Raw genomic sequence first — 22,638 nt, 5'->3', positions numbered from 1 at the left:
TCCCGCGGGTCAAAATCTGGGTGAGGTGCCCTCGGCGCCACCCCGCATCTCTGTTCCTTGGCTGCGACAAGCATCGTGGCAGTGATCTGACTCACCTGGACCCAGGCATCCCCAGTTCGTTCGATAACGAGCTGCGGTCCCTCTCTCCCAGTCCCTGGGCAGAGGGCTCCCTTCTTTTACTGAATTCCTGGCCTATTTGGAGGCCTAATAAACATTTAGGATTAGTTGGAAGGCTTGGGAAAATAGATGAGGACACAAAAGTATTAAATTGTTAACGTTTTATGCCTGTGCTTAATTACTAAATCTCAATCTCGTGGGGTAATGACAGAGCGGCTGTAGTGATCCCCGTTTTACAAATGAAGCTGGATGGTTTCGGTAATCAGCCACCATCCCAGCAATGATTATGGCTGAAACTCAACGCTTGGTTAATCAGTCTTCCCAAGTGAAGGGCATTATATGAGTCCATTACCAATACCATTCTAGTAATAACTATCTATGGCCCTACTGAGGAGACATAGGGCTGGGGATATAGCTCAGTTGATAGAGTGCTTGCCTTGCATGCACAAGGCCCTGGGTTCATCCCCAGCACCCCCAAAAAAAAATTTACTGAGGAGACATTAATAAATGAAAAAAATATTACCTTTGAACTTTATTAGCTGGACCCCTTGTTGCACACCTGTAATCTCAGCTTCTCGGGAAGCTGAGACAAGAGGATTGCAAACTCAAGCCCAGCTTCAGCAATTTAGCAAGACCCTGTCTCAAAATTAAAAAAAGGGCTGGGGATGTAGCTCTGGTACAAGGACCCTGGATTAAATCTCCATGTAAGGAAAAAAAAAAAAAAAGAAAAACATCAACAGCAGCAAAACAAAAACAACCTCTTCATTAACAGATATAGGAGTCAAATTTAATGATGATCCAAATTAACCTGGTGATTAACCCGGCTCAGCCATTTTTGGTTTTGAGATAGGATCTCATAAAATTATCCAGGCTGGCCTCGATTTTTATGATTCTCCTTCATTCTCGACCTACCACATTAGCTGAGATTATTGGTGTGTGCCACAGCACTGGATTGAAGTAATCCTCTAAGTAATCTCTAAACTTGTATTTTAAAGGTTAACAAAGAAGTATGATCCTGTGTTTCTATCATATTTCCCCCTCCTAAATCGTATCCAAATTAGATTATTACAGTCATCAAGAGAACCATCATTGGGCTGGGATTGTAGCACAGTGATAGAGTGCTTGCCTAGCATGTGTGAGGCACTGGGTTCAATCCTCAGCACCACATAAAAATAAAGGTCCATCAATAACTAAAAAAACAATTTTAAAAAAAGAGAACCATCATTCTCAGGAGCTAAATTAAATGTCAAGCTCTTGGCAACAATTGTTGCTATATCTTCAGTTTTCTGTAATGAATAGGCTATGGCAGGTAACTAAAGAAATAGAGGGTTTAGGAGGTATTGTTGAGGAAAAGTTGCAAAGGTTGGTTAGAGGCAAGGCACAGTGGCACACGTCCCAAATCCCAGCAGTTAGGGGGGCTGAGGCAGGAGGATCTCAAGTTCAAAGCCAGATTCAGCAGTTTAGTGAAGCTCTAAGCAATTCAGTAAGACCCTGTCTCTAGATAAAATACAAAAAAGGGCTGGGGCTCAGTAGTTAAGTGCCTCTTGGTTCAATCCCCAGTACCAAAAAAAAAAAAAAAAAAAAAAAAGAGCTATGGATGGACAATAGACACTGCTAGAGGAGAAAGTGTAGTTTCTCTTATATGTAGATGGAGTTATGCAGAAAAGTAACATTATAGGACACAACTAATTTCAACTCATTTGCTTCCCTTGTGTTACCTTTTTATCACTGTGACCAAAATACCCTCCCTATAAGAACAACTTAAAGGAGAAAAAGTGTATTTTGGCTCATGGTTTCACAAGTTCTGACCATGAATTTCTGACTATAGTGGGCCTGAATTCATTCTTCTGGGCCCAAGGTGAGGGAGAACAGCATGGTGGAGGATGTGACAGAGGATGGCTACTCCATTCATGGCAGCCAGGAAGGAAAGAGGGGGAAAAGGGAGAGAAAGGGTGCAGGGAGAGAGAATGAGAAAGAAATATACTAAACAAAAAATCATTTGAACAGTTATGAAAAGTTCACAGGATGGAAGAAAGGGCAGGACAACCAGACTCAAAAACAGAAACCAAGCAGTTTTAGACTACTGAAAACAGTAACTGCTTGAAGTTCTCTTATAGTAGTGCTGCTGAAAAATACTATAATTATTACAACTTGCTTGCATCATTCTGCCAAGATTGGAGAAAGAGACTGTTGGCCAAACCTATGTCTTTACCTTTTGGGTAGTAGAGGCCCTTCAAGGACTTGGATTGCTCTCTCTCTCATACAAGGGAAAAGAAAAATTCCACAGAAAAACGTGTGAGAAACCGATGCTATATTTTTAATAAAATTATAATTCATCCCTTTGGCATTCAAACAGTTTTTGCTCCCATACATATACTTTCAAAAAATGTCCTGCCTAGGGGTGGGAGGGAAAGGGAAGGGGAAAGGGATTAGTAAGGATGGTGGAATATGATGGTCATCATTATACAAAGTACATGTATGAAGACTTGAATTGGTGTCAACATACCTTATATACAAACAGAGATATGAAAAATTGTGGTATATATATGTATTAAGAATTGTAATGAAAAAAAGTACATATATAACCGGCATAAATTGACGTAAATGTTCATACTTAGATACAAAAATTATGCTCTATATGTATAATAAGGATTGCAATGCATTCCACTGTGCTGAGGGCCATTACCAAGTAGGAATGACGCATCGAAATTTCCTTGCCAAGCGTACCCCATGCTGCTTAGAGGACATTCGATGGGACATTGCATGCATGCTTTAATAAGGTGACCTTGCTCAAGGACCAAGGCGGATCCGGGTTTAGAGCTGATCAGGTTTGAGGAAGTAACCGGCTCCTTGAGTTTAAGGCGTTGCCAGTTTAAGATAATGGGTTTTAGGGAAGTTGGAGATTGAAGATTATTGCTGGGATTAGGGTGTTCCTGTTGCTTGTTCCCGTTGAGTTCTCGTGAGATTAAAATGGGATTTGGAGAGAGCCTCGTGGAGTAGGTGAATTGTGAGGGAGACGGCAGAACGGGATTGCCCCTGGACCTGCGTGGAGGCGGTGTGAGAGCAGGAATAAAGAATTGCTGTTTGAACCTACAAAGGTGTGTGGTTGCTCGTGATTCTGGTGCCAAGCCGAGACCTTGGCACCACTGTTGTCATGTATTGAAAAAAAAAAAAGTCCTGCCTAATATACACAATTATTCCATTTATTTATTCATTCATTCATTCATTCATACATACATACATTCATTCATACATACATTCATTCATTCATTCATTCATACATACATACATTCATTCATTCATTCATACATACATTCGTTCATTCATTCATTCATACATACATACATACATACATACATACATACTGGGGATTCATTCATTCATTCATTCATTCATACATACAAACATACATACTGGGGATTGAACCCAGCCAGGTACACCCTTCCACTGTGCTACAGCCCAAAGCCCCCCCCCCTTTAAAAAAATTTGTTTTTCAGTTATAGAAGGACACAATATCTTTATTTATGTTAATATGGTGCTGAGGATTGAACCCAGTGCCTCACATGTGTGAGGCAAATGCTCTGTCTCTGATCCACAAACCCAGCCTCACAGCCCCAAGCCCTTTTTATTTTTTATTCTGAGATAGGGTCTTGCTAAATTTCCTTGAATTTGACATCCTCCAGTCCTCCTGCCTGACCCTCCTGAGTTTCTTGGATTATGGTCATGGGCCACCAAGTCCAATTCTGAAAGAATTTTGAAAGGTTTTTGTAAATAAACTTTTATTTCCTTCACACTTAATAAATTTGGGAATTTGGAGATGAATATAAATTTAAAGGACCAGGGGAAAAATGGAGGATAAACTATTGGGTGAGAAGATGGGAAATTCTCATGGATTCTAGACAAAAAGTGAGATAGGGGTTAGAGAAGTTTGAAGTCATAAGGTAGTGGCATACTAATATATAATCCTGTTGATGGTGTCTGTTACTTGGTTTGTAAAGAGGGGAACCCATCTCCATGAAACATTGGCATTTTTAATTTATTTTGGTACCAGGTATCGAACCCAGGGTTGCTTTACCACTGAGCTACATCTCCATCCTTTTTTTTTTTTTTAAATATTTATTTCTTTTTAGTTATTGGTGGACACAACATCTTTGTTTGTACGTGGTGCTGAGGATCGAACCCGGGCCGCATGCATGCCAGGCGAGCGCGCTACCGCTTGAGCCACATCCCCAGCCCCATCTCCATCCTTTTTGAGACATAGTCTTGCTAAATTGCTAAGACTGATCTCAAATTTATGATATTCCTGCCTCAGCCTCAGCCTCCCCAGTTAATGAAACTACAGACATGTGCCCAGTGACATCTTATTTCCCAATGTGTATTTGTACACATAATTAACTCAACTCAGATTAACTCTCTATTGTAAATATAGACAAATTTATACTAAGCTTTCTCCAGACATCTCCTTTTCCTTATGTCAAATTTCTTCTCTGACTGCAAATGTCGAGGCCTGGTTGGATAAATTATGTCCATTTGTGTACACAGGCTCTGACAAGGTCTACATTTGTTCAGCTGCTGAAAGGAGCAGTCAGCAGAATTTTGGATCCCAGACAGGGACAGTGGCACATGACTTATAATCCCAGCTCCTTGGGAGGCTGAGGCAGGAGGATGGCATGTTCAAAGTCAGTCTCAGCAACTAAGATCCTCTGCAATTTAGTAAGACCTTGTCTTTTTTTTTTAAAGATATTTTTTAGTTGTAGTTTTTTTTTTTTTTTCCTTTTTCTGGAGATTGAACCCAAAGGTGCTTATACCACTGAGCTACATCTCCAGTCCTGTTTTGAGACAGGGTCTCAATAAGTTGTTGAGGCTGGCCTGGAACTTGCTGTCCTCCTGCTTCAGCCTCCTGAGGTGTTAGCATTGCAGGCCTGTGCCACTGCATCCATCTGGAGCCCTAGATGTTGGATTTGAAACACTGGGATTCTTTTAAACTCTAGAAACGACTTTCAATGTGAATACGTATACATCAATAACATGTTACTTTCCTTTTTTGCTTTATCTCACAGTACTATGTGATTATTATTTTTGGTGTTGTTCTACCACAGTCACCACATCCTCCCACCGCAGCCTTAAAAATTTTTTTTTGCAGTGCTGGCGATGGAACCCAAGGTCTTGCACATGCCAAGCAAGTGCTCTTCCACTGAGCTACATACCCCACCCCTACATCTCTTTATTGAGACAGTCTTGCTTAATTGCTAGACTGGCCTTGGAATTTGTGATCCCCCTCTACCACAGCCTAGCCTCCCTAGTCGCTAAGATTACAGGAAAGCTGCACCACACTTAATTGTACTGTTACAATTATTAGTTTGCTCACCAAAACTGTTTTGGCTAACTACTGCATCCTCAGGAACAAATTACATTTTTTAAAAAATATTTTTTAGTTGTAGTTGGACACGATATCTTTATTTACTTATGTGGTGTTGAGGGTTGAGCCCTGGGCCTTGCACATGCTAGGCTCGAGCGCTCTACCGCTGAGCCACAACCTTAACAATTGCATTTTTGATGTTAATGAAAAGGTATGCAATTATTTATGGTTCTTATATATTGCTGTTATTACAATGGCCCTCAAACTTTAATAATGTAAGAAGCTGGCATGGTGGCACTTGCCTGTAATTTCAGTGACTCAAGAGGCTGAGGCAGGAGGATCACAAATCTGAGGCAATTAACAATTTAGTGAGACTCTCAAAAATAAAAAAAGGGGCTAGAGATGTAGCTCAATGGTTAAGTACTCCTAGTTCAACCCCCACTGTGTGGGTGGGGAGCAAGGAACCTAGGGAATGTTAAACATGCAGATTATTCAGTTGAGCTATGGTGCAGCAACTTGATTTTTTTTTTTTTTTTTGCATGGAAATGGTGATTGAACCCAGGATCTGTCTGCCATGGAGCTATATTCTCAATCCTTCTAAAAATGTCAAGATTAGGGTCCAAGTTGTCCAGATTAGCCTGAATCTGTGATCCTTCTGCTTTAGTAGTGAGTAGAAGGTAAAGGGGATTACAGGCATGGGGCAGCAATTTATATTTTTAACTAGTACACTTGACTTTGAATGTGAGGAACTGCAAAATATTGCCATACAAAATTTGTGTGTCATTAAGAAGCTGGGTCAGGGGCTGGGGATGTGGCTCAAGCGGTAGCGTGTTCGCCTGCCATGCTTGCAGCCCGGGTTCGATCCTCAGCACCACAAAGTTGTTATGTTCACCGAAAAAACTAAAAAATAAATATTAAAATTCTAAAAAAAAAGACGGGTCAGTTTCACTTCAAACGGTGCAGAAATGGGAGGAAAACTAGGTTGATTTGATGGCAGTAAGCAATGGACATTAGTTTTCATTTGTACTGGGGATCAAACCTAGGGCCTTGTGCACACAAGACAAGCACTCTACCAACTGAGCCCTTTAACATTCTAAAACTTAAAAAATACAAGCTGCTTTACTTATAAGCAGTCTTAAATCATAACCTATCATTTATCTGTGGAACAATAATTCCATTTTTAATACTAAACAGGGCACCAATACAAACTATAGAATTGGTTTTTAAAGGAAAACTGGTTGATTTTGGTTCTTTGGGATTAGAGTACCAACCAGCGTTTGTCATAATCTGAAGACAATAGAATTTCACAGATGTAAGGCAAACCAATTTGACAGTAGGGCAAAACTGGAGTTTCTGAAAACAATCTTGCCATTTACTAAAGTTTCAGTAAGGGTTGGAGTTGTGGCTCAGCAGCTTGAGGTATCTTGTGCAACTACATCTAAAGATATTTTTTAAAAGCTTCTATAAACCATCCAATGTACTGCTTTTTATAAAATTTGGTCATATTTCCTTTTAAGAGCTGTTGACCATTGACACTTTTCTCAACCCAACTCCCTTAAAAAATTTCTAAAAAATATATGACAGCAAGCCAACTCCCTTTTTAATACTTTTTTATGCAGTTCCGCTGATGGAACCCAATGCCTCACACATTTGAGGCAAGCACTTTGCCACTAAGGAACAGCTCCAGCCCCCTACTTAATATTATTTGCTAATCAGTTGTACTGACAATGAAGAAAGTAGAGTGTCCTGAATTTCTAGTTCCCTTAAATACTATTTGCATATATTACCTAGAAAAACTGCCCAATTTGCACTATCATACCTTAGCCAAAATAGATGAGCCTTTTTCAAGCTTTCTGGACAGTTGAAGGCTTATAGGTATTTTAGTGATATGTGAATCAGGAACTGCAGTTACTCTACATTATCTCCAATGTTCTCAAACATTAAACTAGAATTTTTCTAAAAGATATTTAAAGCAGTCAGAATTGCACTCTTAGGCTCTCATTTTGTTAATTACCTCTTTTTAAACAAAATGGAAACTTAACTACTAGAATTTTACCTATCACCCCTACCAAGTTTAACTTATAAACTCCTGAAAAGTACTTCACATACACAAAACACATTTTATATTTATATGCTACACACACACACATATGTATAAGAAAATACTGTTATTTAGATTACTGCTATTTCCCTACAAGAGGAATGCTTCAACAGATTTTACGGTGTCAATCAACCTTCTCAAATCGGGCACACATAAAATCTAGCATCATGGGAGTTTTATTTGGAAATGAATTTTGGACTATCAATACAAATGCCAAGACACTACACAAAACATCCACAGGAACTTTTTTTTTTCATTTTTTTGAATTGTTCACAAACATTTCCTACATAATCCAACATACAACAGAGAAATGGTACATCTTTTCTTTCAATTTGCATACAATGGAAAAACAAGTGTGTATATATATATACTTTTTACAAAGTTTAACTAATAATTAGACACTAGCAGGTTGACAATTTAAAGTCTATAGTTGAGGAATTATCTAATAAAAATAATCAGAATTTATTCTGCATTAGCCACTTCCATAACCAAGTGTTATTGATTAATAAAACTTGCTGCCAACCAGGCATCTGATATATACTTATATCAATTTGTAGTATTGCTCCCCACCTTGGTTCTTCACAACTAACATAGAAAACTGTTGAAAAGTAGGGGCAAGCATTTGCAAAAAACCAAAAACAATCCCCAGCTTATTATAAGCATGAGTATGTGTATGATGGAATCTCTTCCCAAGCAATGGACTTTCAAACCATCAAGAAATCACCAGAACCAAATTTGCTAATATAGTCTGTCTATATCCAAGAGATGCATTTATATCCAACAGAGGAGCTGAAAATCAAACTTAGTGTTTAGGTCAGGGGTGGATTGGGAAATTCAGCCACCATTTAAAAATGTCTTAAAAAATAAAAAAAAAAAAGACCACCAAAAATAGGTTCACTAAATTTATTTTAAAAATCATAAAACGTTTCTTACAAAAGAGCATTACATTCTGCACACTGCTCTGAACAGATGCCAGGGACATGTGGACTATTGTTACTTTCCTCCCTGTCCCACCCCCCAAAATGTTTACAGTGACCACAAAGCAAGGTGCTCACAATAATTACATGGGGGGATTTTTTTTTAAACCACCAACAATGAACAAAAAATAAAATTCACTCACTCTGCTGCTGTTTCAAAATTTCAATGTTAGTTTTTGCACGCCCTTCCCCCCCCCCAACCCTGTTTGTAAGGAACTAAAACATTACATCTGGTGAACAGCAAAGATTTCACTACACCTCAAATGCAGAACACCTATGAAGCAGAGGAATGTTGGCTTTTTAAACAGAAGCAGATAAAAAAAAAAAGATGCAGGACTCCTTCAGTTCTTCACTAGTCTTAGAAAAACTTTCCAGAATACTGCTTCACACTATAAAAAAGAAAAAATATCTTGCATTAGAATCCTTCAACATCTGCATACTGCTTCACACTATAAAAGAAAAGAAAAAAAAGTACGAATTAGAATTTTTGTTCGTAACATCTTAATCAACATTAAGACAATTCAATGCTAAATTAAAAAAACATGTCCATTATAACTAGAAGACTTAAAAAAAAACATTAGCTATCACAAATTAAAGCAATGTAAAAATTCAAGAAAAATGATTAATAGTAAATCAGACATTAGTAGAGCAGAATTAAGAAAATGAAATTGAAAGTCGTTAATATTTGGTAGAAAAGACAAAAGAAATGCCAGTAAGGTGGGAAATGCTGCATTTTACAGCACCAATCATTTGTCCTGTAGAGGTGGCCTGTGCCATATGGCAGACTGTGATTTGTTGTCAATTTAGTTATCTAAAAACAACAAAATCACTAGTCTTCCACACAGAACTAGGCCAACATCCAATGAAGCTTCTACATTTTCTACAGGCTCTGTATAATTTATAACAAGTGGTTTTGGCAGCAGTTTTCACCAGAGAAATGAGAAGTTTGCTTGGTTAAGGCTTCTTCCAGCAAGATTAGTACTGAATGTCTTCGTTTTTAGTAAGAAAGCAGAAGAAAATTAAGGCAAAGCTATTAGAATGTTTAGTAGGTCCCCAACTGACTGAAACACCATGGTTTCTAAAAGAAAAACAATTGAGAAGAAAAGCTTTTAAAGTTTTTAGTATGCATAAATCAACAAAAAGCTAAATTCAAACTGACCTGTTCTGCAGCAAATACTGTGCATTCTGTATCTGGTCCTGTGTTCCTGTAATGGTAATGATCCGATCTTCGGATCCTTCTAAAGGCTCATCAATTTTGATCGAGGCTCCGGACTCATGACGGATTTGCTTAATCCGCTGACCACCTTTGCCAATAATAGATCCAGCCAACTGAAAAGATTTTAAAATACAGTATCTATGACATCTTGAAGGAGCACTTACTACTTATATTTTGTACCTATTAATTTGTTCAAACACACCTTCCCTTAAGCTAATCAAAGTGTGGATTAAGATGTATTCATATCACATGCTAATATTCTCTTAAATAATTACAGGTTCAAAACTCTTTAAAAATTAATGGGCACTGAGTATCTACTTGACCACACTCAAAACTGCTAAGTGACATCTCACTGAAGCCCTTTTAACATAAACTTACGAAATGAAATAAGTAACAATCACAAAAAATTATTCATTAAAATTTTCCTTAAGTAGAGATACTTACATCTTTGGGAATAGTTACTTGTGTTGTAATAATAGGTCCACCAAGATCACCATATGAGCCACGACCCCCTGCATAGGAATAATCTGATTTAAATAATGAGTATTAAGTTCACTTTAAAAGTATGAAATAATGTTTGATTTCATAAAAAAAGAAAACTTACCATATCCAGAGCCACCCTAAAAAACAGAAAAGAAAAAATAGACACATTACTTTGTCATCAAAACAACTCATTAATACTCAAAAATCCCTTGGTTTAGGAAATTAAAGCCCTCCCATGTTCTCCCTAATTTACTTCCAATAAGTAAACTTTCAGAAGACAACCCTCAGAAAAGTAATAAAAAAAGATTCAGGTACACGATATTCTAAGAAACAACAACAAAAAATTTTATGAGTGAAAATAAAAATTTGCTGGTGAGTAGGTAAGGTATCTTAGATTACTACTAACACACTAATTCCGATACTCAACCTGTGGTTCATAAGCCATCTGCCATTCTGATGGGCTCCATGTATCTATTGCAGAGTCCCAAGTTTCATCAGCACTGAAACCAACCTGTTAGAAGATAAAGATTGACAACTTATATTTGTCAGTTACTGTTTTTATATGTCCAACTATTTTTCATAACTAAACAAGACAGTGGGCAGCAATTAGATATTTGGGGTCAGGAGTAGATTCAATAATAAAATCTTAATATTCCAGCAGCAAACAGAAGTGACGACTGTCTCAGTGTCTATTGAGATGTTTTAAGAACATTTTAAAATTACTTTTATTTTCAAAAAAGATTACAATTTTGATTTTAAGACCCTTACAACCTTCATATACACATTAATAGAAAAGCTCTTACCATGCCATCATAGCGATCTCCAGGTCTTCCTCTTCTGTCATAGGCCATTAAATCTCTGCAAATAATCATGTTTATAATCTGTTTATAAATACCACACAAATCAAAACCCACCCCATCTAACCCAATTAAAGCTATTGTATGTTAATCTACAAATGGACAAAGCAAAACTTACCCTCCTCTAGGTGGTGGTGGTGGAGGAAGAGGAAGATTCCGAGCTCTGCTTCCACCCCGGCCACCTCGACCAGGAGGAGGAGGTGGGGGTCCTCGACGAGGGCTCATATCATCATAGTCTCTTCTAGAGGGAGGCATGGGACGCCCACCCCTACCAGGTGGCATTCTGTCGAAACCACCTCTTCCCCGCATGGGAAATCCCACTGGACGGCCACGGCGGTCATCAAACATCATTGTAAAACCACCATAATCGTATGTTTCATCATAAAAATTAGGATCATAAGGCTGTGCACGTCCTTTGATGGGAGACTAAAAACAAAAATATAACAACCTTACAGATGAAGAAAACAGCCGTGGTTCATACCAACCCTTCTTCAACAAACTATTTTTACCAGGAGGCAGTACTTTTTACAAGAATAGGAATACTTAGGCAAAGACAACTGTAGGAAGGAAGAGATTTAAAAAACTTTTGGCAAATCCTAAGCAAAAGTGAATTTTACTACCTGCGGGGGGGATGGGGGACACAGCAGACTCCCTCTTCCATTTTATCTATGATAAAACTATAAATGCACATACCACAACAGACTCCATGAAATGACTAACTCGGGGGGGATTGTGAGACCCACTATCTTGGGCATGAGTATAATCCATTCTAAGGCGAGGGACATGGAACAGAAAGCATGCAATGTAGTACAACTATAAGTAGCACTATAGGGTGCTACTTCAAGACCAAATCCATTTAATAGTGGAAAAAACTGCTAGGGAAAGGCAAATAAAGACTATCAATCCAAACATTCTGAAACTATATTTCTAAAAGAAACCATTTCATGAATTGAATGTAAATAAAAATTGTTCTGAAGATACCTCAGATATAAGATCAAGGATGATCTTTATGCACTCTACAACCCTATCAGGCTTTCCTCCAATAAGAACGACTCTGTCAGTGGAATGAGGGCAGCATTCCTGGAAAAGCTTGATTGTTGTCTGAGTATTCTACAGCAAATTTACAAAGAGAAAAAACAGTTAAGAAATAAAACACTGAAAAAGCTTCCTAGATTCATTGATTTGCATTTGAATTCAGTAATACTTCCCAGTATTAAAATTTGACCAATTATTATAGAATTTTGGTAATAGCGTAAAAATGGACAGGAGGTGCATGTAGAACTGCTAAAGCTTTGTTATTTTAAATAGCAATAGATAAAAACAAAGTAATGCCTTTACCTCTCGAAGTTCTTTGATTTTAGCACCTTTGACCCCAATAATTCCTCCTGCCAGACTCTGATGAATCAACAGTCTCAACTCACAGTCAAAGTCGCTTCCTTTATAGTGCTGGTACTGTGGAGGGAGAATTACAAAATTTCAGATTCATCTCAATAATTCCCCCAAACACACTTATCAGCTATAAGCATAATTTACTGTTGCAGTGAGCAACCTGAATTTATATTTCAATAACTTTACCAGTTATGTGCTTATTATCCTCAATAGCCAGGCCCAAAAAGGACATTCTGCACCACCTTAAAAAACTATTTTATTTTCAGGTCCTGCAACACCATACCCACACTGCAGCCATTTAGCATGTCGCTGTTACCACAAAATTATTATAACATTCAAATAACACCATAATAAAAATGACTGCAAAGCACTTTGCAAATGTAATTAATTCCCACTGCAGCATGGAGCAGGGTCAACAGTGAGTTGTAAGACCATTCACGTATCATGTTTTTAAGCCTTTTTCTGTAGAGATGGGAAAAGCACACTATGTTAAAATAAAATTGATCCTATGGGCCAGGCTCCATACTTCAGTGGGGTTCAATGGCACTATGACATACATTTAAGCATTCCACAGCATCAGATTCGAGCGGGAGCTGGCTGGTTGCAGTGGGTGATGGCAACTGCAGGCCCTGAAAGTAGAAAAATAAGAGTAATAGGTTAAGTGTCTAGCGTGATCAGGCTATTGTCGCATATATTGGTAAAGCTACTATAACATCTTGCTCTATATTAAATAATGAAAAAGTGCTTATCTAACAGTAAGACTATACTTCTCTACATACTTATTAAATAAATTACACAAAATTTGAACATTCTAGTTAAACCCAAATAATTCCTTTTCATGATGTCCCCAATGTCTTTATAATCATAAAACACTTCCTTTAAGACTAAATCCTTTAAAATATGCTAAACCCATGGCAATGCACAACCCCAAGTTGTTCATCTTTACAAGAGTGGCCAGCTTGAATCTTTTAAGTATTTTATAATAACGCTGTGCATGATACAGCAGGTTCCAAGATACTGCTGCTACAAACTCATTATATCCACTTTCTTTCCCTTCTCCATTATGTCCCAATAAAACATTCTTTAAATAATTCCCCTAGTAATTGCCAAATACATTCTTAAAAAAAAAAAATGAGCCTACCTCTTCCAAGGTAGGGATGATTTTCTTCAGAATTTCTCCAATTGTTTCAATATCAGCACTGATACTCAATATGCTGTCAAACATCACAAATACCAGATAGTACAAAAAAGGTGGAAAAGAAAAATGAGTTCTGTGCTTGTCACCAGTAGTCATACAAACTTTTAAAGAAGTAACAATTATTTAATATTCCCCATTTAAAGTAACCTATTTAGATTTTTCACATGCATTTTATTTATGCCCAATACAGACATGATAACAATATTAGGAGACTTGCAGAGAGACAGAGAGAATGGGCTTTTGGAAGGGCTCAGATTAAGTGGGCAATATATTGACCAGAACTGAAGCAGAGTTGAATATTTATGTTCCCCGCCACCAAGTTAAGGATACCCTCGCTGTTACATTGGTAAAACTGGCACACCTTCTCTTAGGCAAAGTGGGGGAATATGCAAGTGGTGAACATTGTATCTGGAATAAGGTTATGGATACCAGTTAGAAATTAGATCACTAATGGGCTCTGCAAGAAAACAAATACAAATGCAAGACAAAACAAAGACAACACAAATGAGAAGTGAAGGAAAGTGAACCAGAGTTAGCATTTCATCAGAAAAAATTATGAACAGGCAATGTTGGGAAGCAAGGTGGGCCACAAAGACAGAGCGAGAGACTATTTCGGTAACAATTTGATTTACAATGCAGCAAATATGCAACACTTGAAGCTGTGCTCCTTCCATCGAAATAAAATTAGTGGATCGTTTGGGTGGGCAACTCACGGTAAAAGTTCAGTGACAAAAAGACTTAATGGGGAAAATAAGACAGAAACTTGAAAAACAATACACCGTCTAAAGGGGATACTATTTAATTATATAAAAGGCAGGTAATAAAATACATTTCTCTCTTTCTAATCAGGCAGTGAGGCATAAACTGTTGGGACATACCGCTCGGGGCCACTGCTGTCTGGGACTGAAACACTGGCATTGTACTGCATTGGTCATTGGCGTTCGTGGATGTTGGCATTGGGCATGGGCATTCAATCAGAAGTTGTCAAGTATGGTACCCGTTTGGCAACGAGCACATTTTTGGGCATAGCCAACCAGGGTTTTCACATGGGCGTTCAGGGGCGGATGGGCCAACGTCATGGTGGGCAACGCAGGGGTAAGTCGATCCAGTACATGGGCAACGGAGATATATGGCCAAAAAAACAAGGAGAGGGAAAAGGGGGAAAAGCAATAAATTTTAATTTAATACAAACTATACTCATACTCTCAATTAATGAAACAAGCTTAAGTTGTTCTGAAGACTAACACAATAATGGACTTCTCTATATCTGACCGTGGCTTAACATTTAAGGATCTTAAATGATGGTTCTAGGCTTTTTTTTTTTTTAAACAAACGATGCTTCAGTAGCAGGCTGGCTCATGAGGGTAGACACAAAACCTGTCATGACTCAAAGTTTACTGAAATTCCTGAGGAAAATGGGGAATTTAATAACCCAGATAATACCAGAACATCTGGATTAAGAGGAGAGAGGTTTATAAAAGACAAAACAAAAATTCCCACACCAAAAATCCCAATAAAAGACTCTTTTCCTGAGGTTTTAAAACGCATTCCTAGATCTTAAAAGGCAGGTATGTAAAATTCTAAACAAAATTTCAAGTTCAGTTTACAGTATCAAGAGGAACATACAAAGATCTGCGACCAAGAAGAGAAATGAAATACTGTCAAATAAGTACTCAACACAAAGTTATTTGCCTCAATTTTAGCAAGAAAAACATTCAGAAATGTGTACACTATGAAAAAAAAATCCAGAAATTTTGGTGTAGCCAAGTCCTATAAATATACTAACTTCTGATGCTGCCAATACTTAAATGTGTCTAATCACAAGAGTCAACCCACTATAAAATATGAAGACTCGATTCATAGGCATTGACAAAGTTTTCCTGATTATAAGTGTTCTTTATCCATATTTAGATCATGCAACCAACATTACAATCTTGGTGTTCCATGTGCAAGCTGTTAAAGAACAGATGGGTGCTTTTAAAAAAAAGGAAAAGAAAAAGTTCTGGGTTCAATCAGCCACCTTCGATGGTTTTGGGTAATATTGTCATGCACATGGGAAATGGTGCAATCAAGGGCTTTTATACTTTGTCACTGTTATCTTGCTGTGAGTGAGTAATTTGGTGGAAACTTATTAGAAAGTGAAAAGGTTTATGTAAACCTTTCACCCTGCTCAATCTAGGCTTGTATAAAACAGGAACAGCAAACCTTGAAATCATCTATGTAATTAATTTTTACAAATGGCTTGTAGCTACATTGTGACTTCTAAGATGTAAACCTTTAAAAATTCTAGAAACACATAAACTGAATCTGTTTGTTCAGTAATTTAAATCTATACTTACGTCTGTCCGGAGAGCCTTAATATTCTTGCCTCCTTTCCCAATCACTGCCCCAGCATTCTGGAAAAGATGTAAAAGAAAAAAAAATTATTTGGCCCACCTTTAAAAATAATCTCTATCTGTGTCTTTTGAGTTTAACTAAAGCATATCCAATATATTTGAGATAGGGTGGATGACAACATGAGAACCAAGATTCTGTATGTGCTACAAACATTAAGATTTTAAAGGTATCATACCCTCCCCTTCCCACTCTTGTAGTTGGACCTGTAATTGTTCACTGCAGCAAATGCTTTCGCTGCAATTAATTGTAATCACAAAATTGAACCCTTTATTCTTCATCTATAAAGCTGTGAAGCTTCACCAGAATTTACCATGATCCACATTCAAATTTTCAAGAATAAAAGTTCATACCTTGCTCTGAAGCAGAATTCGTAATTCAACCATCTCATCAGTGTTTCTAGATCTTTTAAATGCTTGCTCCTCTTCCATATCTTCTGCAGGGCGCTTACCTAGAAATTAAAATTCAGATTTCAAAGAAGGCATTCTTCTAGAAAAAGCACTATAAGGCACTACTACATAATCTATGCTTCCTTTAGAAGTTATCAGACACACTAAGATTCTTGGGAGATTTTAGAAGTTACAAAACGCATGGAAACTTCTTGCTTATCTATAAAAGCAAAGTCATAACTGACATTTCAGATACAAAATTTATGTAAGAGGTATCAAGAACACATTAAAATTAACAGAATAGGAAAATAACTAAACAAAATGTCTTCTCACCAAATTCACCATTGGTTTCAGTGTTGGGGAAGGTTTCCTCTGGCTGTTCAGTTTCCATTTTCTTGTATTAAATGGACACACCAATCTGTTGGAAAAATAAAGAAACCTAGTACATACGTGGCTGACTGGAAAATAAGCTGTTCATCTTGCCAGATTATACTCTTTAAAAAACAGAGCTTTGCTTCTACAACATACCAGTTATTATATTTCCTTGTAGAGCAAAACTGTAGTGTTCTGGGCAGGACCAATAACTGACACACTACTGCTGCAGTAGCCTATAAAAACCAACACAAATCAGTTTTTCTTCTTTTATATTCCCGAATGGTAATTTCTGATCACAACACTGACTTGAACATGACAAACTACCTATTTCTAGACGCACTCTTCATTTTTGGATCTAAAAATCCAAGGAACGTCAATTTTTGCAAAAGAAAAAGCAATGATTTTTAACCAGGGAATTGTCCCTCACCATAGCAACTCGTTTCATTCTGTACTCTAATCATTAAAGCCTAAAAAAGCCCAACTCTGTGGCCTCAATTTTGCCCACCAAACATTTCATAAGAAACAATGCATCTTAATAATCACAAGACATTAAAATTTCAAACTGCTTTTTCTTCGTCGACTTGAAACTATTCCCTGAAATCTAGAAAGTTTACACATGCAAATGTAAACCATATCCAACGAGATCAATCTAGTGAACGGATAAATTCTAAAACGTTGATTAAAGATCAGACTCAAACTACCCCCATTATTCAACAAAGCTAAAGGAATTCTTGAACTAATACCGTGACTACCAGAATACTAAATTAGGCTAAAAATTAAAAACTGTATCATCAGTAAAAAGCTAAAAATTATACTGCCACAATGTCGAAAAGACCGGTCGATAAGACATGTGCCTCCTCCCAACCAGTGGCTAGAAACACGGGGCTGAAAGTCACAATATTTATGCCTCCTATTCTACCAAAACGTTTGTTGATAGTATCTCTCCTAACGACCAACTGAAACGACATCCCTTCAGCCCGTCAGTTCAATTCCCAGGGCGAGTAGACGATTTAGAAAGCAGACTTAATGGGGGGGGACCCCAACAACGTCTTTCAGTAAAGACAACGCTGCCGCGCGCGATTCATCCTTCAGGTCCTGTAACCATTTCTCAAGTCTCAGAAATTCGTTCCGTATTTGCTCGGCCAGCCGAGCGCAAACATGCCCTGCCTTCCTAATCCCACCTCCCAACACCCGGACGGGCAACAGCCAAGTTAAAACTTGAAAAAGCCAGTTCAAGTAGAAGCACCGCACCTCTCCTCACCCGGATCCGACAGGAAATGGCGGCCCGCGTAATGGCGACTACGTGCTACTAGGCGGAGCCGAGAGCGGACCCCCTCCCCCACCCACCACGCGGTCCCGAGATCTCGTCCCCCGCACCCTCCCCCCTCCACCGACCGGGAAGACAAAGCAACGGAAGCAGCCCCGACCATTCCACGTCCCGCTCCAGCTCCGACCTAGAGTCCCGATAGTCACAAGTGCGGCGCGCCCCACACAAAGAAAGCGGCGCCGAGGCGTCCTTACCGCCTCGGACACCCGCCCACCAGCTTTTCTTCCCCCTATAAAACGCGCCCAGTTCCCAATATTCCAAAAGTACACCTTATCCCACAGACATTTGCCTCACGAGCCCCTCAAAGTCTAGTACCACAACGCAACAGCAGATATACACTTTGAGAAATGGCGGAGGTGGGGGAGGGGAAGCCGGTCAACGTTTCCCCTAAGAGAAGGGGCCAACCACCAAGCAGCCCTAGAACGCCTCCCTCAAGCGAAAAAACTGCGCTACGACCCTCACCGCACGTGCTGCCCGCTCAGCCCCACTCCTCACCGCGCGAATCTGCCGTCCCCTCACGGCCGCGCCGCCTCAGACGGTCACAGCTAGACAGAGAACAAGCGCAGGCCCCCTCCCCCGCCTTCTCACGCCCTCCCACCCCGCCGTCGCGCCCAATTGGCTACTCGGGCTTCAGCGGTGGCGCGAGGACGAAGTGATTGGCCCAGAGATGCATCAATCAAGGCGACAGAAGAGGCGAAAACTGCGCCTCCCGCCGGCGCCTCCCTTCAGGCTGTAAGGCCACGGGCCCGAGAAAGCCCAGGCTTGGAAAAACGTCAACGCAGCCTTTCAGGGATACCATCCCTCCGCCCGAACCCATAAAACCCAAGTCCCAGTAATTCCAATTACCTATGGGCCCCAAACAAGTAAAATGCAGGCAAATCGTCGAGGTCGGTGCAGCAGAGAAACAGAGAATAATGGCGACTGCAGTGCTGTCGCCTGGAGCGCCCTCCTCCTTTCTCGTTCGCGCACTGACTAGCCGAGGGGAGGGGAGGGGGAATGCGTCTCGCGAGATCTAAAGTCTGCTTGGTTCACGCGCACAGGGAGGGGGCGGCCAAGGGGCGTTTTCCAGCCCGGAGGGAGTCTTTGGGGGTTGGAGGAGGGGCGCGAGCGCGGGGCAAATCTGGCGGGAAAAGGCAAAAAAAAAAAAAAAAAAAAAAACCAAAAAACAAAAAATAGGTGGCGCGCTGTGGCGATTTCGGTTCTCAGGGCGCGGCACAGGATCCGCTGTTGCACGAGGAAGGCAGAACGCCCAGGTCGGTGCTCGGCCCAGATTTATGCCCCCATTTCTACAGTTCACACTTGCGTCTCCCTCCCTCCCTCCCTGGCTTTCTCCTCCCCTCCCCGGGCTGCCGGGCTGCGGGACGAGCTGCGCGGTGGTAAGTGCAACCCGCCTACGCCTCAGAGACCCGCTGTTTGTAGCGGTCCAACGTGCCAGTCAGGCCCGCGGTTCGCGGCCTGCTTATCCCTGGGGCGGGATCCGGGAAAACTCGCGGACAGCCTGGACTCTGGGAGGGCTGCTCAGGTTTCGCCCCGGAGTCAGTACTCTCCGTTCTAATGAGACTTCTCGTTCCTTTCTTTTTTATCTTAATGGGCCCAGTGATGCAGGTATTTGTAGTTTAGTCGTTGTAGTTTGAGAAAAACTTAAGTATTGTTCATTTACTAAAATGCTAATCGCAAAATATGCTGCAGATATCCGCATTCCGTTCATTCAACTCCAAAGCGCTTACCTTGAGTCCTGGGATTGGGCAGTGATGAAAACACAAGTCCTCCCCCTCAAATAGCTCCTCCTCTGGCCTGTTCCGTTTACACTTGTTTTGTAAGACCCCTGCGCCAAGTTTTGATGACTTATTTTGTTAAAACGCTTAAGGTCATGGGAAATCGTTAGCTCTGCTAGTACCTGGCTTTTCGTATGGTTGCTCAGCCTTCCATCTTCCACCCATCATTCCAAACGCAAGCTGAAGCGTAAAGATTTTGTAATCTACCCATAAGGCTATATCTGCTATAGAAATACATGTGTGTGTATGTACAGAGAGAGAGAGAAAATAGTGTGGTAATGAATTTGTGCTGATTCGTTACTGCTATAACAATTTCTTGAGTAATTTGCAACGTACTTTTAGCAGCATTCTTTTAAATAGCTTTGTAGTAATTACTTTCGTCCATTATTTACTTGCATGATTAGGAAGAAAATTCTTGTTAGGGGAACCGAGGACTTTTGGAGTACCAACATTTACATTCTCAGAAGATGCCTTGACAAAAACTATAAGAACATAGTGTTTGGGGTTGTGGAGCTTCTGTAAGTCCTTAAATGTTAGTGCAATTTTCAAATGCTCCCATCATGAAAAATGTATTTGTTAAAGAAGTAAAACTGAACTCACATTTTAGTTAAAAAGTATACAAAGTTAGGATTTTTGTTAAACCTTCACCCCAAAATTGATGAGTGTATGTAGGGGCTGGTAGTACTTGAATTATGGATATTTAATCTGCTAGTCAGGATTTGCAACATTTAGTTGAGTCTCACTAAAAATATGGGATGTTTCACTAACACTAATAAGCACATATAAGAGTATTGTAATAATGATGCTTTTAAGAAAGTTAATAGTTTTGTTGCATCTATGTTATTCTGCCTTGATAAGCGGTGAAAAGTGGGAATCCAATGGAAGCAGCAAGCAGCTCTGGAGAGGGCCAGCTTCCTCCCAATACCACTGTCTTGACTAGACCATAATATGTTAACTTTCTTTAGATGCTATTGTGAGATTGTTATTTGGTCTTGCCTTCATTTGTCTTTCTTATCTGTTCTATTTGCTCTTTATGTTTCCTCCTTAGATAACAGGGAAGTCTGTCTTTTCTCCATCCTTTCATTCTTTATTTAAAATTGAGAGTTTTAACAGTATGAAACCTGTGCCCAGGGCTGGCAATATTTTCTTAGTGACAGAGTGGCGTAGGCTCTATCCCCAGCACCATAAACAAAAAAATCTGCTCATTCAAAGACTTGTGATTCCATTTAATTCATTCAGTGGTCTCTGTCTGGTGTAATTGTATGGAATAAATGGTATAATGGTGTAGTGATGATTTGGGGCCTTCAGTGATTTTAGAGATAGTATTAACTGTGGCCTTTATTTTAGTTAGGCTAATGTAATTGACATTATACACTAGCCAACTGGATTGTCATTTAAATATTTTTATAACTACCATTTCCTGAATTCCCCATTATGTGCTAGACATGGTGCAGTAATGCTTAATTACAGTCTTTTGAATAAGTTGTGGTTATCTTTGGGGTTTGTTTTGTTTGTTTGTTTTATGGAGGAGAGAATTAAGTCTAAGAAGGGTTACAGTAGAATTGAGTTTCAGACTTTTATTCTGTCTTTTCCTACATTAAGTTTGGAGCATCTATAAAAAGCTCCTCTGATTGCTTTTCTGATTTTAGTCATTATAGATTTTTTTCCTCTCTAATTTTTAGAGTACCTTCTCAGAATTCCAAAATTATCATGAAATCATCCCCCCAAAATTGACACAGATTTACATTTGTTTTTTTAGATGAAGGTAATGGACACATAGAATGGATTTAAATATTTTTATTGTTGCTGGGCCTGGTGGTACACACCTTTATTCCAGTAAGAGGCTGAGGCAAGAGAATTGCAAGTTTGAGGTCAGCCTTTGCAATCTAGCATGACCCTGGCTCAAAATTAAAAATAAAAAATGATTGGAGATATAGCTCAATAGTAGAGTGCCCTTGGCTTCTACTCCCAGTAGCAGAAAACAAAAACAAAACTGAATTAAAAAAACAAACAAAAAGAAGTGTTTTTAAATTTTAGTTATTGATTGAATGCCACATACTATATCCAAAAGGATGGTAGCTTTTTCTGTTTTTAAAAATTGGGTGAGTGAGGCTGATTGAATTAATCTGTAAGTCAACCTTAGATTGACACTTTTTTTTTCTGGCGCACAATTTAAAAGACATCTTTTCCAAATTTATTTGTTTCTTGTGCAGTGGATGAGGATCAGAAGCTATTCTTTGTGTATCAGCAGATGGGAAATTGTGCTGCCCTAGCTAACCTCTCTTTTGAGCTGCTTCTAGCTGCTGTGACTGTGGGTGCTCAGTTTCTCAAGAAGGGAAGGGATGAAAACCTTAATTCTCTGAAGGACTAGATGCTAGTAACACAATTTACCAAATGATTAAGGTTCTCATTTATTGAATCCCAGTCTAAACCGTGTATTGTATCCCTCATGGTGGTGCATGTCTGTAATCCCAGCAACTGGGAAGGCTGAGGCAGAAGGGTTGCAAGTTTGAGTCCATCCTCAGCATTTAATGAGACCCTGAGCAATTTGGCGAGACCCTGTCTCAAAATGGTGATGTAGCACAGTGGTAGACAGTGGTAGAGTGCCCTGGGTTCAATGCTGGAGATGAGAGTGGAGCCAGGTGGGGTGGGGTGGCATAATATAGATCCTGTGTGCTAAA

The 22,638-nt window shown here is 39.4% G+C and overlaps 2 protein-coding genes across 15 annotated transcripts in view; one reads left to right on the top strand and one right to left on the bottom strand.

The window, feature by feature from the left end:
• Positions 1–22,638, top strand: part of Rmi1 (RecQ mediated genome instability 1) — a 63,346-nt gene that overhangs the window by 23,533 nt on the left and 17,175 nt on the right. For 2 of the 7 annotated variants that reach the window (XM_078047411.1, XM_078047410.1), the window contains exon 1: positions 19,238–19,435. The exons of 1 other annotated variant lie outside the window; for it this stretch is intronic. The gene's annotated coding sequence lies outside the window, so the exon portion shown is untranslated. Of the gene's footprint in view, positions 1–19,237; positions 19,436–19,466; positions 19,559–22,638 lie in introns of those variants that run through there. 4 more of the 7 variants (XM_005340928.5, XM_005340927.5, XM_021720607.3 and 1 more) reach the window with 3 other exon arrangements.
• On the bottom strand, positions 8,467–19,186 carry Hnrnpk (heterogeneous nuclear ribonucleoprotein K). Of its 8 annotated transcripts, XM_005340919.4 has the most exons (17): positions 18,678–18,756; positions 17,009–17,088; positions 16,814–16,898; positions 16,445–16,542; positions 16,037–16,093; positions 14,576–14,619; positions 13,641–13,713; positions 13,057–13,128; positions 12,449–12,562; positions 12,092–12,220; positions 11,229–11,536; positions 11,057–11,111; positions 10,681–10,764; positions 10,375–10,390; positions 10,215–10,297; positions 9,714–9,883; positions 8,467–9,003 (listed from the first exon to the last, which is right to left on the bottom strand). In XM_005340919.4, exons 3-17 carry the CDS (start codon positions 16,869–16,871, stop codon positions 8,970–8,972), a joined length of 1,395 nt encoding a protein of 464 aa, XP_005340976.1. In that variant the 5' UTR covers positions 16,872–16,898; positions 17,009–17,088; positions 18,678–18,756; the 3' UTR covers positions 8,467–8,969. The 8 variants fall into 8 exon arrangements, with proteins under 8 accessions (XP_005340976.1, XP_005340973.1, XP_005340974.1 ...); XM_005340916.4 differs by lacking the exons at positions 17,009–17,088; positions 18,678–18,756 and adding an exon at positions 19,029–19,186; XM_005340917.5 differs by lacking the exon at positions 17,009–17,088 and having other exon boundaries at positions 18,678–18,794.

Source organism: Ictidomys tridecemlineatus, chromosome 4, assembly GCF_052094955.1.
Source record: "Ictidomys tridecemlineatus isolate mIctTri1 chromosome 4, mIctTri1.hap1, whole genome shotgun sequence".
Taxonomy (NCBI): domain Eukaryota; kingdom Metazoa; phylum Chordata; class Mammalia; order Rodentia; family Sciuridae; genus Ictidomys; species Ictidomys tridecemlineatus.
This window is presented reverse-complemented; position numbering and strand designations above follow the sequence as displayed.